Source organism: Carcharodon carcharias, chromosome 6 (assembly GCF_017639515.1).
Source record: "Carcharodon carcharias isolate sCarCar2 chromosome 6, sCarCar2.pri, whole genome shotgun sequence".
In the NCBI taxonomy this organism is placed as follows: domain Eukaryota; kingdom Metazoa; phylum Chordata; class Chondrichthyes; order Lamniformes; family Lamnidae; genus Carcharodon; species Carcharodon carcharias.
Window position 1 is genome coordinate 70,305,467 of NC_054472.1, and position 15,832 is coordinate 70,321,298.

The window sequence follows — 15,832 nt, forward strand, 5'->3', positions numbered from 1 at the left end:
CCTTCTTTCGTCTGCATAGATGCTGTCTGACCTGCTGAGTATGTCCAGCATTTTCTGTTTTTATTTCAGATTTCCTGCATCTTATTTTTGTATTTCTTTCTCGTGCCAGATTTGTGCCAAGGCTTACTGTTACTGCTGATGTCTGTGTAGCATAATTTTCGGACACTGAGTCAAGCCCACGAGATTGAGTGGTTTAAGCTTGCCATGCACACACAAATCAAATGACAGTAAACGATCAGCTGCTTCTTGTAGTAGAGCACCTTAAGCTTCAGAGTCACAGTAAAGAAGCTACTGAGATTTCTGTAATAATAGGTTAGATGGACAAATGACCTCTTGCTGCCAAGACAATTAGTATATTACTAATTTCCCCCTTTATGCTAGGAATTAAATAATCACCTGGGTGGAGCACTTGGAGCGAAATCAGGTGAGGAAGAATGCATGCCTATAACGGAGCTAATTTTTTCCAATGTGAGTTGCTCCATCCAAGCTGCTCAGGCTATTATTTAACTCACAGTTGAATAAGTGGAAAATCTGCCCCAGTTATTACTGGAATTTATTTTCATATCTTACAATATTTAAAATTATATATTTATGAAGTATAATACTTTAAATAGCACTGCATTAATGTAAACCCACTGCGAGCTCCTAACAGTCACATTTAAAAATGCACTAGTTTAGCTTTGTGTTCAGAAGTAGACATTAAGCATCCAGTCCACAGACATAAATCACAAAATGATTTGTTCTAGTGAAGTATTTACTAATGTGTAATATGGCATGTGCTCAACATCAGTGACTCCTAACACAGTTTTACTGCATTATTATTGTTAACAACTTTAGCTTGACTGTTTCTTCCCATCAGGTGTGTGGTGTTCGCTTGAGGCTCCACTTTGATGGATATTCTGAGTGTTTTGATTTCTGGACTAACATTGACTCACCCGATATCCATCCTGTGGGATGGTGTGAGAAGACCGGCCACAAATTGCATCTTCCCAAAGGTCTGAAAGTCGCATATAGAGATGAATATAAATGTTTATTATCAGAAAGTTAGCAAGACAGTGCAGAATATACATTATTCCCATATCACATTTGAAAACCACATTATCTTGATCTTAGTAACAAATGCCTTTGCAATAGCTAAGTGTCAGAGGCATTCCTGTAGTTTGAAATGAAGCGAGAAAGTCAAATTCAGTTAAGCATGTTGAACTATCCTATGCAAGAATAAATATTAGTTTGGCCAGGCAATCTCAGATGCTAAACTGGCTGAGTACTATGCTATTGACATTTGGGACTTATAAAGAAAAAAATTGCACAGTATTTTGTTTTGTGACGTTATGAAATAAATTCTCGTGGTATCATTAAATTTCCCTATCAACTTTCCCATTATTAACAGGATTCTGACTTCCTTTCAGGCTATAAGGAAGAGGAGTTTAACTGGGCAAACTACCTGAAGGCCTGTAAAACCCAACTAGCCCCAAAGAATCTATTTAAAGTTCAGAATACAGTAAGTATTCTTTCGTTTCACAGTACCACACCATGTGACCAAACTATTTTAAGTAGTTTATTCTTCATTTTGTAAGATTGATTTTAATATAAGCATTTAAATAAACTGAGTCTTCATTTGCAGAGGGTCTACTTCTCAACACAAAGCTAGACTAGTGCATAAGAATTCCAAGCAAAGAAAATATTCTTGTCGGAGCTCCCAGGACTCAGAGATTGCTGTTTGTCAGCCACTGGCCAAGTGACCCAGCGCTGATCCTGAAAAAAATCTGTGGGGCTAATTTTATTTTAAATTCTTTTGATGGGAAATAAGTGGCTTTTCTGCTGATGCTGGGAAGATCACTGCTGCAAATGGCTGTTGTGACTGCAGTTGGATGTATGTGGCAGCCTAAAGAGGGCCTTGTTGAAAGGAAAAAATTCTCTCCGTTTGCACGAACAAATCTGCAGCAGTGAATGAGTATAACAGTGGCTCCCACCCCCATTGCACTCACTGCTGTGAGATTTAAATGCTTAAAGGCATTGCGTCTCTCCTAGCAAATGTCAGTGCCCATTCTCTTCCAGTTTTCTTAGCAACTAGCTCGGAAACTGTGACGTATGCAACTCCATCGTCATCACTTCACTTAAATACACCCACCTATATTTCAGTAAAAATGATGCTAGAAGCTACATTTGGAGACAAAATGGACAGGATCCAGTATAATAAATCCATGACCAATTTACCACCCCTCCCCTGCTATTGTCACTAAAATGGCAAAATGAGCACAGAAAATCCTACCTATGAAATTAATCATGCTCTGTATGAAATTAATCATGCTCTGAAGTTTTTATTTTGTTTCTGCTGAACTGTTGCAGCACTTAAGAGTAATCTTGAAATTACTGTGCTTGAGATCTTGCACTTCCTTCAATTTAGAATGAAACTCCTTGAATTTCCTCTGCAAAACATACATCCTACATTTTGCTATGTCATTAGTTTCCAAATGAACCATGACTTTTGATTTTTTTACTTCCCTTTCTGGAAGTCCTTTTCATTAGTTATGTCCTGTAGCCCTAACATCATGATGAACACACCAGACTCTCAGCCACGGATGCAAATCAGGTTGCCTATTGCCCTTATTATGAAAGCTCCGACATGCACCTGTTTTCCTGGACAGCGTTATGTTATTTTCCATCGGTAATCCCTTACACTACAATACCATGATGTTTACTGGCCTTATTTACATAACTGTCGCAAATTAGATACCCATTGTACAAGTCCAGACCCACAGGGTTTCCCTGTAATGTTTCTGTCTTTGAAGAATTACTTCTTTCCTCCCCTCTGCTTTAGTATCCTCTTTATATGTGGGTTGTGTACCGCCTGAAACATATTGGTCTTTGTCTTCAACATTTCTCTGCTCAAACAATACATCCCCTGAGACTTAATGCATGTTTACAACTCCTGGGTTCTTTGCCATTCCAGGATATACTAGATCATGCATGTTGCACACATCACAGGTCTAGTTCCCAATCCTACCATTTGTGTCCTCCAAGCTGCTGCACTGCTCACAAGCAATTAACTGTAGGACAAATTTTCATGTTTACCTGACTTGGCTGTTTAGATGCCATCACATTCCTTTTTTAGTGCCAAATTTCTTCTCTCATATTTGCTAGTACAAACTCTGTCACCTTTTTTACTGAAGTGGCCTCCAGCTTGGCAATCACTTTATTTTATACACTTTGTACAGTTGCTCTATTCATCAAGTTTTTTTTCCAGGCCTCTCACCTACTGAATGTCTTCATACCACATCAAGTAGCTTGTAGGTTAACATACCAGTTTAAAGCAGTTCTTAAAACATGCTTGGAAAAACTCAGCAGGTCTGGCAGCATCGGCGGAGAAGAAAAGAGTTGACGTTTTGAGTCCTCATGACCCTTCAACAGAACAGGAGTTCTGCTGAAGGGTCATGAGGACTCGAAACGTCAACTCTTCTCCACCGATGCTGCCAGACCTGCTGAGCTTTTACAGGTAATTCTGTTTTTGTTTTGGATTTCCAGCATCCGCAGTTTTTTGTTTTTATCTTAAAATATGCTTCTTATTTCAAATGCCTATCTATTTGTCTTAAATGTACTATGTCTCACACCCTTCCTTTTACAAAAAAAATTATGGGAAAAATAATCTTGTTATGGATTCAAAATCACCACTTAATGAGCAAGGACATTTAGAATTTAAAAATGTACACAGTGATTTGATAATGAAGTTGGGAATTGCAGCAAGAATTAGAAAACTGAAGGGAGTGGTTTTGGCTCTTAAGTAATCCTTAATTTCTCAAGGGTCACTTACCTGACTTGTTAAGATTTCATGCAGCAGCCATTGTGTCTTGTCATTCATCCTAAACAAGAATCTATGCTGGAGAGCATAGAAGCTATCCAGAGGAATGCCTGACAACTTTGTCTCACAAGCTGGACCAAACCAAAGACACACCAGTCTAAGCAACTTTTATTGTCTTTTTTTAATTCATGGGATGTGGGCGCCACTGTCCAGGCCAGCATTTATTGCCCATCTCTAATTGCCCTTAAGTAGGTGATGGTGAGCTGCCTTCTTGAACCACTGCAGTCCATGTGGTGTAGCTACACCCACAGTGCTGTTAGGGAGTGAGTTCCAGGATTGTGACCCAGCGACAGTGAAGGGACGGTGATATATTTCCAAGTCAGGATGGTGAGTGGCTTGGAGGGGAACTTCCAGGTGGTGGTGTTCCCATCTATCAGCTGCTCTTGTCCTTCCAGATGGTAGAGGTCGTGGGTTTGGAAGGTGCTGCTTAAGGAGCCTTGGTGAGTTTCTGCAGTGTATTTTGTAGATGGCATGCATTGCTGCTACTGTGTGTCAGTGGTGGAGGGAGTAAATGTTTGTGGATGGGATGCCAATTAAGTGGGCTGCTCAGTCCTGGATGGTGTCCAGCTTCTTCAGTGTCATTGGAGCTGCACTCATCCAGGCAAGTGGGGAGTATTGACTTGTGCCTTGTAGATGGTGGACAACTTTGGGCAGTCAGGAGGTGAGCTACTCGCTGCTGGATTCCTAGCCTCTGTGTTTGATAATAAACCCTAAGGAATGTCCTAGGCAGAATGATGAGTCATTTGACTTTTGCTGTTACTCACTTCATGGAAAATGTTTCTCTGTACTTACCTCTTGCTTCAACATGTGAGAAGCTTCCACTTTGCTGAGTGTTACTCTCTTGGCTTGTCTGCTTAAGACGATAGCTTTTACAATTTTCAAACGAGCATTTCCGTGCAAGACACCTGGTTGGTGATGAGTGAGTTTAATGCGATGAATTTGAATGTCTTGATCATCAATGCGATTGGCATATCACCATCTGTTCTGTGTAGTTTCCTCCACCACACTGAAGGACGATATCTAAAGTATAGCTATATATTCAGAAATGATAGATACTTCCAACAGGAGGCATACAGCCAAAAGGTAGCTACAGATGAGAAAGGATCTTTGACCCATCTTAGCCAATATGTCCAGAAAGGCATTCAAAGTTCTGTTATCATAGTATCTAACTGTTTCTTAAATAATTCTAGGGTTTTTGCCTCAACTGCTCTATTCTTAGTTTATTTCATATGTTGACTACTCTTTGTGTGTAGAATTCTGTGACATTGATCATAATTGTTTAAAAATTTGAACCTGAGCACTTGCCTCATAGAAGCAAAGAAGCAGGAGTAGACCATTTATCCCTTTGAGTCTGTTCCACCATTCAGTGAGGTCATGGCTGATCTGTGAACTAATTCCATGGACCCCATTTGCCCCATATCCGTTAATACCTTTGGCTGACAAAAATCTTTCAGCCCCACATTTAAATTTTACAATTGATCTAACATCAGCTGTCATTTGCAGAAGAGAGTTCCATACTTGCACCACCTTTTGCATGTAGAATGTTTCCTAATTTCACTCCTGAAAAACCTGGTCCTAATTTTTAGGCTATGTCCTAAGTTTCCTCTAAGCTGTGTGCCTGCATGTTTGCGCACTAGTCCGTCTTGATTATTAATGCCACTCACATGACATGTGGATCATATTTTACTGCTCCACCAATCGATGCTTCATGAAGCTGTGATGCCATACATGGCTTGATTTCCATTGATACCTGATCCCGCTCAATGCGGCCATCCAGGCCACGTGGCAACAACTGGCTAGTAGCTCAGCAAATGGCAGTGGAAGAAGAGAGGGAGCAAGCTCTCTGAAAAAAGGAGATGGTGGAGAAATTAAGCTGCAAGTTGAGAGGTTTGTCTGACTTGCTGCAAACCAGTGAGTAGTTTCTGAGGAACCAGGAGCTCTCTGGGCACAAATATTTGTTTTGGAGGTGCAACCTCAGGTTTGACTGATGTTGTTCCAGCAGAGATGCAGCTGGTTCCATTGGCTGGTGAGGATCCGTTGTGGACTGGGAACATTGAGGATTTAAAAAAAAAAATCAACTGAGTTTGAGAGAGGCAGCAAGGACGTGGTGAGTTGGAAGTCCCAACTCGCCATTTCCCTTCCGAACCCTCCAGCTCACCACCTCTCCCTACTTGTTGCTACTCTCCCACTGGCTACCTTTCCTCCCACTTGCCACTTCCCTCCCGCTTGCTGCCTCTCCCAAACCCTCCGACCTGCTGCCTCCGCTGACTCATTGATCCTCCTGCTTGCTACTTCCCTCCCACTTGTTGCCTCTCCTGACTTGCCAACCCTCCTGCATGCCATCTCCCTCTTGTTCTCTGTCTGTCCTGACTCATTGCACTTACCTCAAGAACCCTCCTGTTCATCGTCTCTCAGGAGAGGCAGTGAGCAGAAGGGTCGGCAATTTGGGAGGATTTTGGAGCAAAGTGGCAATTGGGGATAAGCTCCAAGTCGAGGAGGCAGTGAGCTAGAGATGAGAAGTGGTGAGCAGGTGGTAAGTTATTAGGAGATGGAACGAGGATTTTTGGGCCAGTTTGGTTCAAGGCAGCAAATAGGTTTTACTGTAAAAAATACAAGTTTGGAACATAACCCTCATTAAATGCTTTCTTATGCGAAAGTGATTTTTGTTTAGCACACCATTTCTTAGGAACATATCAGGCATGCTAAATGGGGGATGGTTGTATTTCACTGGCTGTAAAGCACCCTGGCATGTCCTGAGGTGGTGAAAGGCGCTGGATGAATGTAAGTTCTTTCTTTTATATAAACTAAGTTTCTGGAAGCGTTCACATCATTAAAATGTTGCAGCAGATTGTTAACTGACGAGCTAATTAGTAATAAAAATAAAAAATGCTAGAAATAGTCCAAGTCGGGCAGCATCTGTGGAGGGAAACAGCGTTAACATTCCAGGTCAGTGACCTTTCATCGACAAAAAATAGAAAGGTGAGTGTTTTTAAGCCAGTGGATGGGGAGAGGGGCAGGAATAACAAAGGTGAATGTCTGTGATAGGGTGAAGGGTGGGAGAGATTGAATAACAAATGATTACATGGTACGAAAGTCAATGAGAGTGGTAATGGGTAGAGTAAAGAAATAAAAGATGTGTCCAGATGAGGTGTGAATGGCAATGTGAAGGAATAAGGAAAGAAACGAGACAAGTTCTTGTAAGATTCTAAAAGGCTCCTGAAAATTTTGCCGTGTCCGTTTTCTTTTTATTTAATTTCATATTAAATAAGTATCTTAGCCATGCACCTTGTTAATTATCTCATTTTAATATTCTTTCTGCTTCTTCCGTACCTATGAATTTTTAAAATACACATAAAATATATATTTTATATATTTTTTTTTGTTTCTACTGGGTGATACATATCTGCACATGACCTTGATGTTGGTGAGATAACAAAATTCATTCCACACATGGCTGGAAAAAATGAGAGGCAACATTGTTCATGTCCCTTACTCCTAGACTCCCCAACCAGCAGAAATAGTTTCTCTTTATCTACCTTATCAGTTCCCCTTAACATATTGATAACTTCAATCAAATTACTCTCAACCTTATTAATTCCAGAGAATACCACCAATAGTGTGTACTCATAATTTAACCCTTGGAGTCCAGGTAGCATTTGGACAAGCCTACACTGTGCTCTCTCCAAGACCAATATATCCTTCCCAAGATGTGGTTACCGGAACTGCTTACAGTACCCCAGGTGTGATCTAACCAGGTTGTTGTAAAGCTGTAGCAATAATGTCTACCTCATTGTATTCTAATCCTCTAGATATAAAGACCGGTATTCCATTAGCCTTATTGATTATTTTCTGTACTTGTCCTTAATGTTTTAATGATATGTGTATATAGACACCCAATATCTCTTTGGACTTTCACTGTTTCTAGATTTTCAGCATTTAGAAAGTTCCTTGTTCTTTACTTGGTCTAAAGTGAATGACCTCACTTGCTTACATTGAAATCCAATTGCCAGAGTTTGTCTATTTACTTACTCTGTTAGTATCCCTCTGCAACCCTTTTATACTTCCATCTGCAGTGCTTACGATACCACCTATCTTTGTGACGTTGGTAAACTTGGATGTATGGCTCTCTATCCCAGAAACAAAACCATTAATGAATACAGTGAATAATGAAAATCTTGGCACAGATCCCTGTGGGACACTAATTCACATCCTGCCAATTAGAGTACCTGCCTATTATCCGTACTTAATTATAGATCAGTAATTTTGCAGATGACACAAAAATAGCTGGGAAAGCACATGGTGAGGATGATACAAAAGAGTCTACAGAGGGATATAGGCAGGTTAAATGAGTGGGCAAAAATTTGGCAGATGGAATATAATGTGAGAAAATGTAACACTAGGCACTTTGGAAGGAAGAATAAAGGAGCTGAATATTATTTAAATGGAGAAAGACTGCAGAAAGCTGCAGCACAGAGGGATTTGGGGGTCCTCGTGCATGAATCACAAAAAGCTAGCCTACAAATTCAGTAGGTAATAGGGAAGGCAAATGGAATGTTTGCCTTTATTTCAAAGGGAATGGAGTATAACTTGGAGAAGTCTTGCTAAAACTTTATAAGGCAGTAGTTAGACCACACCTAGAATAGTGTGAACAGTTTTGGCCCCCTTATCTAAGGAAAGATATACTGGCATTGCACGCAATGCGGAGAAGGTTCACTAAGTTGATACTGAGTAAGGAGGGATTTTCTTATGAGGAGTGCTTGATTAGGTTGGGTCTATAATCATTGGAGTTTAGAAGAATGAGAGGCGACCTTATTGAAACACATAAGATTCTTAGGGGGCTTGACAGGGTAGATGCAGAGAGGTTTTTTCCCCTTGCGGGAGAGTCTAGCACCAAAGGGCACAAACTCGGAGTAAGGGGTTGCCCATTTAAGACAGAGTTGAGGAGGAATTTCTTCTCTCAGAGGGTAATGAATCTGTGGAATTCTTTACCACAGAAGGCTGTAGAGGCTGGGTCGTTAAATATATTCAAGGCTGTGTTATGACATGGCAGTTGGTAAAGCTGACTTATTTAAAAATCTCAGAGGGAAACTTCAAACAACTGTCATAACCTATATTTTTAAGTGGTATGTTTGAGATGCAGCTCTATATTCAGGAATCAGACCACCAGTTCTCGAGAGGTTTTCACATCAAACTGCAGGAGAATTTTATTAATTTACACATGGCTACAAATTACTACTATCATAACTTTTAACAAATTCCCAAAGTAATTTCCACTAAGGCAACAGCAACCCATAGACTTTAAGCAGACACCAGGCAAAATATTTTCACCTTACAAATTCAAAATGAAGTTCCTTTCACTTTGGTTCCTTTGCAGACACCATGGTAGGCTTTCAGGCTTTGATCTTACATTGCCTCTGTCCTGCACACACAAAACTGCCCTCTGTTATACCCAGCACATCACTGAATATAAATTCTCATTATATATCACCAGCCCCTTTGAACTGCACCTCTTTTAACAAGAAAACCCCTTTCATAGTACCAATTTTATTAGTAATATAAACATTGCTTGGTCTCTGCTAGCTAGGTGCCAGATTTCACTCCCCCTCTTGAATGCTCTATTTAACAAAATGCAAATGCACTCTACCTCTCTCACATTTCAAAACTAGTATACATCAAAGCACCCAGACTAGCTGGCTTTGATCCATTTAAGACACACCCACAGACCATCTCTTTATTTTGAAAGGATATATTTACCAGTAATATTATATATGTTAATAACTTCATGACAGCTGAGATAAACAGATTTTTAATCAATAAGGGAATCAAGGGGTATGGAGAAAAGGCAGGAAAGTGTAGTTGAAGATTATCAGATCAGCCATGATCTCATTGAATGGCAGAGCAGACTCAATGGGTCGAATGGCCTACTTCTGCTCCTGCGTCTATGGTCTTCCTCACAACAGGTGCTAGACTAACTGCTCCTACATTCCTTGTTTCCCTCTCTCATCTTCCTTAAATTGTTAAATTACATGCAATTTTCTAATCTAAAGCAGCAGTTCCTGAATTGAGAGTTGTTTGGGAGATTATAGTTCGGGCATCTGCAATGTTCTCACCTACTTCTTTTAAAACCCTGCAATGGAAATAGTCTAATCCTGAGGATTTGTCACTTTAGTGCCATTAATTTCTTCATTGGTATTATTTTGCTTATGTTAATTTTGGCGAGTCAGTACCCCTAATTCAATGTTATGTTCCTTAGAACATCTGGCATGCTATCCTCTTCCCTTACTGTAAATATAATGCAGAGTTAATTATTTAACATATCTGCCATTTCTTTATTTCACTTACAAGATCATGATTACCAGTTTCCAAGGGAGCCATATTACTCCTGATCATCCTCTTTTTTTCGAATATAATTGTAATATGGTTTGCAATTTTTTTGCATTTTTATTGCCTTTTGAGTTTTAATTTTTCCTGAACTCTTTTGTCATCCATGTCATATTTTTGGCAAGTGGAGTTCTTGCCCCTTGTGCTGTATCACATTAAACTCTTTGAACACCTCCCAATCTTATGATTGAGCTTAATGCCTTTTTCCAGATCTACCTTACCAATATAGCATAATATTTTATATACCTTCAGAAGTTGCTTCCTTTAAGGAGGAAAAAGCCCAAGTTTCTGTAGTTCTTCGTCACAAATTTCTCATTGTTGTGATACTCGGAATCATTCTCACGGCTCTTTGGACTATTTTCCTTGTGTTTTAGTGCTCAGGACTGGAGCCAGTATTCAAGTTGTGATCTGTCTAGAGGGCTATACAGTTTGAGCATGACCTTTTTGTTACCCAGTTTTATTATGACTTTTAAAAACCTCACAAATGGAGTTGATTGCATGTTTTTGTTGTTTAGCAAAAGCACATTTTGATCTCATAGCTCAATCAGGGTTTTGCAGCAATTACATGAGATTTAAATTTTTTTTAATCATTCAATGAATGGGGGCTTCACTGGCTGGGCCAGCATTTATTGCCCATCCCTAATTGCTCTTGAGAAAGTAGTGGTAAGCTGCCTTCTTGAACTGCTGCAGAGCTGGTACGCCCACATTGCTGTTAGGGAGGGAGTTCCAGGATTTTGACCCACTGACGGTGAAGGAATGGCATTATATTTCCAAGTTAGGATGGCAAGTGACTTGGAGGGGAACTTCCAGGTGGTGGTGTTCCTATACATCTGCTGCCCTTTCCTTTTAGATGGTAGTGGTCGCAGGTTTGGAAGATGCTGTCTAAGGAGTCTCGGTGAGTTTCTGCGTGCATCTTGTAGATGGTACACACTGCTGCTACTATGCGTCAGTGGTGGAAGGAGTGAATGTTTGTGGATGGGTTGCCAAACCAGTGGGCTGCTGTCAAGTTTCCTGAGTGTTTTTGGAGCTCATCCAGGCAAGGGGAGAGTAATTCTTCATGCTCCTGACTTGTGCCTTGCCGAAGGTGGACAGGTTTTGGGAATCAGGAGGTTAGCTACTCGCCACAGGATTCCTAGCCTCTGACCTGACCTTGTAGCCACACTATTATTATGGCTGGTCCAGTTCAGTTTTTGGTCAATGGTAACCCCCAGGATTTTGATAGTGGAGGATTCAGTGATGGTAATGCCATTGAATGTCAAGGGGTGATGGTTAGATTCTCTCTTGTTGGAGATAGTCATTGCCTGGCAATTGTGTGGCGCAAATGTTACTTGCCACTTATCAGCCCATGTCTGGATGTTGTCCACGTCTTGCTATATTTGGACATGGGCTGCTTCAGTATCTGAGGAGTCACAAATGGTGCTGAACATTGTTCGCTGATGATTGCACATCGCCAATTCTCACCTTATGATGGAAGGAAGGTCATTGATGAAGCAGCTGAAGATGGTTGGGTCCAGGACACTACCTTGAGGAACTCCTGCAGTGATGTCCTGGGGCTGAAATGACTGCCCTCCAACAACCACAACTATCTTTCTTTGTGCTAGGTATGACTGCATGTAAGATTATAAAGGAAAGCATTACTTTGAGTTGATTTAAAAAGAAGCCATTGTAGAAAACATCAATCTAGGTTTTCATTGTTTCTGCATGTAATTGGATGTGAGAGAATACGAGCACAGCAAATGTCAACAGCTCAACAGAAATAAAGTAGTTTACAGTCTTGAAGTTGTGAATTGGTTGTTAAAGATCTGTCCTGCTGCACAGTGATATAGTATACTGAAAATATTCTCAATCTTAGGTGTCTTTTGTCTGTATATATAAGTATATAAGTTCTGGCATAGCGGCGCATAGTATGAAAGTTAAAGAAAATAATAAAAAACAATTCTGGCTAAAGCATTTGTCATGACAGTGGGGCTGAAAATCTGTGATCCTGCTTACTATCATAACATTGGTGTAGTGGGACTTTCGTGCCTGTCAGAGTTTCCATAGTTGGGCTGTTTAATGAGGGTGGGTGTCCATGTGCATATCTGGGGTACCTGCTAGATTAGAAGTTGGCTGTGGCTGTATAAATAGCAAATTGCCTGAATAACTGCTGGCAGGTCTGGCAGAAGATGACTTCGGCCCAAAATTCATGGTCAACATCGAAGCAACAGTGCTCACCTCAGACGTCAAAGAAAGCTACCCACAAAGATCTAACAATCTCTGTGGTGAATTTTCTTTTCCCTGACATTTGTTTGAATTTGGCACCAAGTTGAGGCGATCTCCAGGTGTCCAGCAACAGTGATGTCATCAAACAAGTCAATCATACTGAAGTATTCTTGCAGATATCAAATCATGAAGTAAAATCGACTGGTTATTCTTTACATTTTATTAAAATTTTACAGATATCAAAGTATGATTGGGACATATATATGGGATAAAGGTAGAAACTGAAATGTCAAAAACAGAATTTAAAAAATTAATGTATGTGGCTTTTTAAAAATCTAACTCGAAAGATTTGACATTGCACGCATATAAAATTAACATTTCAGCATCAGAGATGCTTTTCAGCAGTTATTGTGAAGTTAGTACACTGTTACAAACTCAGTTACACCTCATTCAACAGGCTGCAACTTTTTCAAGAGAGTTTGCAGCAGCAACAGTCACATCAAAAGGGCAATTTCTCATCAGTTCATAGAATTCTAATTGATTATAGTCTGTAGGGACTGCAACAGTGCATTCTATGGAAAAGCAAAGAATCTCCAACAGCAACTTCTGGATTTTCACACTTAATTATGCATGTGTAGACTCCAGGGGCTGGGTTTTCCCATTGGAAGTAGGAACTGGGAGGCAGAGCCAATTTCACATTGCAATCCCACTTCGGTCGCCTGCCTGCCATGAAAGGCGATTTGTTTGTGGGGGGTCGTGGTCTTAATGACCTGAGAGACGGGTCACCTCCCAATTAGTGGCTGGGGGGAGGGTGGGGGCAGAAATAGAAGTGGGTCACCAGGGAAGTGGGCCACGTTCAGGCCTAAATCGGCACTCGTTGCTGCAGCTGCCAAGTGTCGTGGCCTTAAAAATGAGAGGATCTTCATCTCCAAAGTAGTTGTGGCAAATGAAGAGCTGGAATGCAGGATAGGGTGAGGAAAGGTTGGTCCTTGAAATTTCATTGCTGCTCAGTTTTTAATCCAAATTTTCACTTTTTCAAACAATGTTTCAGCAGTGCTGCCCCTGTTAATGCCAGGCTGGAGTTGGTCAGCTTCAGAGAGCTTCTACATGAAAATCTCAAAATCTCAGGAAGCCAGAAGGCGAGCTCACTAATGACATCAAACTGTCCAATTAACAAGACAGGCAACTTCCCCTTCCTGCCAGCCCCACCATTCCCCCTTGTCATCAGGAAAGTCATCAGTCTTGAGTGAAGAGGGCAGACTGACATGCAGGCTGCAGGTGCCATTTTTTTGCTACCCCTCTGTTCTGATCCAGCCCCTGAAGATGCTCTCAGTCTCAGATGAGTGGTGATAGTGATTGGTAATAGTTCCACCATAATTGTTCAGCATGTTAAGTATTCACGTCTGAAGACATCCATTTTTAAATAACATACAACATGTTTTTGGCAAGATATGCAATCACTTTAGTATATCAGATTTTGTCATTTTCAATTGCTTTTAACATACATATCCTTGTCTCTCATAGACTGTAACTCCTTCAGGATTTCGAGTGGGTATGAAGCTGGAGGCAGTTGACAGAAAGAATCCCTCCCTGATCTGTGTTGCATCAGTGACAGATATAATAGACAATCGCTTTTTGGTGCACTTTGATAATTGGGATGATACATACGATTACTGGTGAGAAGTTCTCTATAATTATTCTAAGTGTTACCTTGTTATTTTTTGATACATTGGTCTAGAAATATCAAAAGTGTGCCAGATGCCTTGAAACTGGAGTGAGGTTGGATTTCCATCTGCTGCGTAGGTCACAGTGCTGACTCTGCTGTAAGTTGTGGAGTCAGTCGGTTTAAATTGACAGAGGCATGTCGAGTGCGTAAATACAGCCTACAGTTAAATGGGATTTGGGGGTGGGTGCACAGAAAATAAAGTAGGTTAGGCTCCAAATGACTATTAAGGAGGCGGTGGGGTGGTAATTTCCTTAAGAGAAGAGTAGAGGAAAGAGGGAGTGACCTGATGCAGCATTTTTGATATAAAACCTGCTGCTGCTCACTGAGCAGTGACAAAATCTAAGTGTTAAGGATGGCAGTCAGATCAAAGAAATGAGAGTGAGTTTATACAAAGATAGAACTGGATATCCTTGCAATGTAGACCTAGGCACTGTGGTTCAGAATGTTGTTTTAGACGGGGGGAAGAATAAAATAAAAAAGGGCTGTAATAAATAAACCAATAAAACTTTGAGAATAAAGCCCCAGCTCCAGATGGGTTGTACACCCACATTTTAGAAGAGTCTAGGGAAGAGATAGCAGAGGCATTACTGCACATATTTAATACTTTTTTAGAAAAAGAGAAATAAAGAAAAGGTTAAAAAAGGCAAATGGTTAACAAAATGTCTTTATTTAAGAAGGGGGACAGAAATGTCAAGGGAATTAAAGATCAATCAGCTTAACATCGGTGCTAGGAAATATAATGGAATTGTTACTGAAGGAGAGAATAGATGAACATTTAGAAACAAAAAAATATAATAATGAGAAGTATTACAATCCCCATGTGGAAACCATAAACCAAAATAATCAAGTATATCAAATGACCCCTAAATGAAGAAATTACCAACAAGACTTCACTGTCTTGTAACTTTTACTTTAGGGCGAATCAGAACCAATGCAAATTAAACATGAATTAAAAGGCAAATAAATCTTCAATTAAAAAATGGTAAATTTCACTTCAAATAGCCGATACAACCAAGGTACGTCCTACACGAGCACCCCACATCATACCCCGCACAAATGTGGCAGTATATACAATCTCTCAATCTTTCCAACTCAATTGATTCGTCCCTTGAGTTGTATTTACCACCAGATGTACTCCATTTGAGATCTCTGGACACAATTGACACTGACAAGGTGCACACCTACAAATCCCCTCTCACTCAGGTCGTGTCAGTTTTGATGACATAGCTTTCCAGAGTTTCTTTTTAATTGATCAACTAACAGTACTTGGTTCACAATCCGGTCCTCTGATACAAACTCTCAGCTCTTCTGCATGCTTGAGCTATTCTTACTGTCTTTTAGGATTCAATCCCTGTTAGCTCGCTTGTATATCATTTCCACAAATGCTTCTGGAATTCTGTTTTTCTTTTTGCTGCACAGAAAACTGACCTTTTCATAAAGAGGTTTTCTGGCTTCTCCTATCACAAATTCTGTGTTCTTCTTTCTGTCTCTGCCTGCTTTCTCTTGGTGTTTGCATCTTAATTTCTTGTCTGTTAGAATTGCATCCAGGTCAAGGGTCACCAGATCACATGGACCAGTATTTCTTGTTATCAAATAAATTATAATTGATACAAACTCTTAAAAGTCATTTTCAAACATTCTTAAAACCACTTATAGACTCCACA

The 15,832-nt window shown here is 40.2% G+C and overlaps 1 protein-coding gene across 3 annotated transcripts in view; it reads left to right on the plus strand.

The window, feature by feature from the left end:
- Positions 1–15,832, plus strand: part of LOC121278880 (lethal(3)malignant brain tumor-like protein 4) — a 385,309-nt gene that overhangs the window by 90,297 nt on the left and 279,180 nt on the right. For all 3 annotated transcript variants that reach the window (XM_041189341.1, XM_041189342.1, XM_041189343.1), the window contains 3 exons: positions 860–995; positions 1,410–1,501; positions 13,967–14,118. In XM_041189341.1, the coding sequence (XP_041045275.1) occupies positions 860–995; positions 1,410–1,501; positions 13,967–14,118 (380 nt within the window). The remainder of the gene's footprint in view (positions 1–859; positions 996–1,409; positions 1,502–13,966; positions 14,119–15,832) is intronic.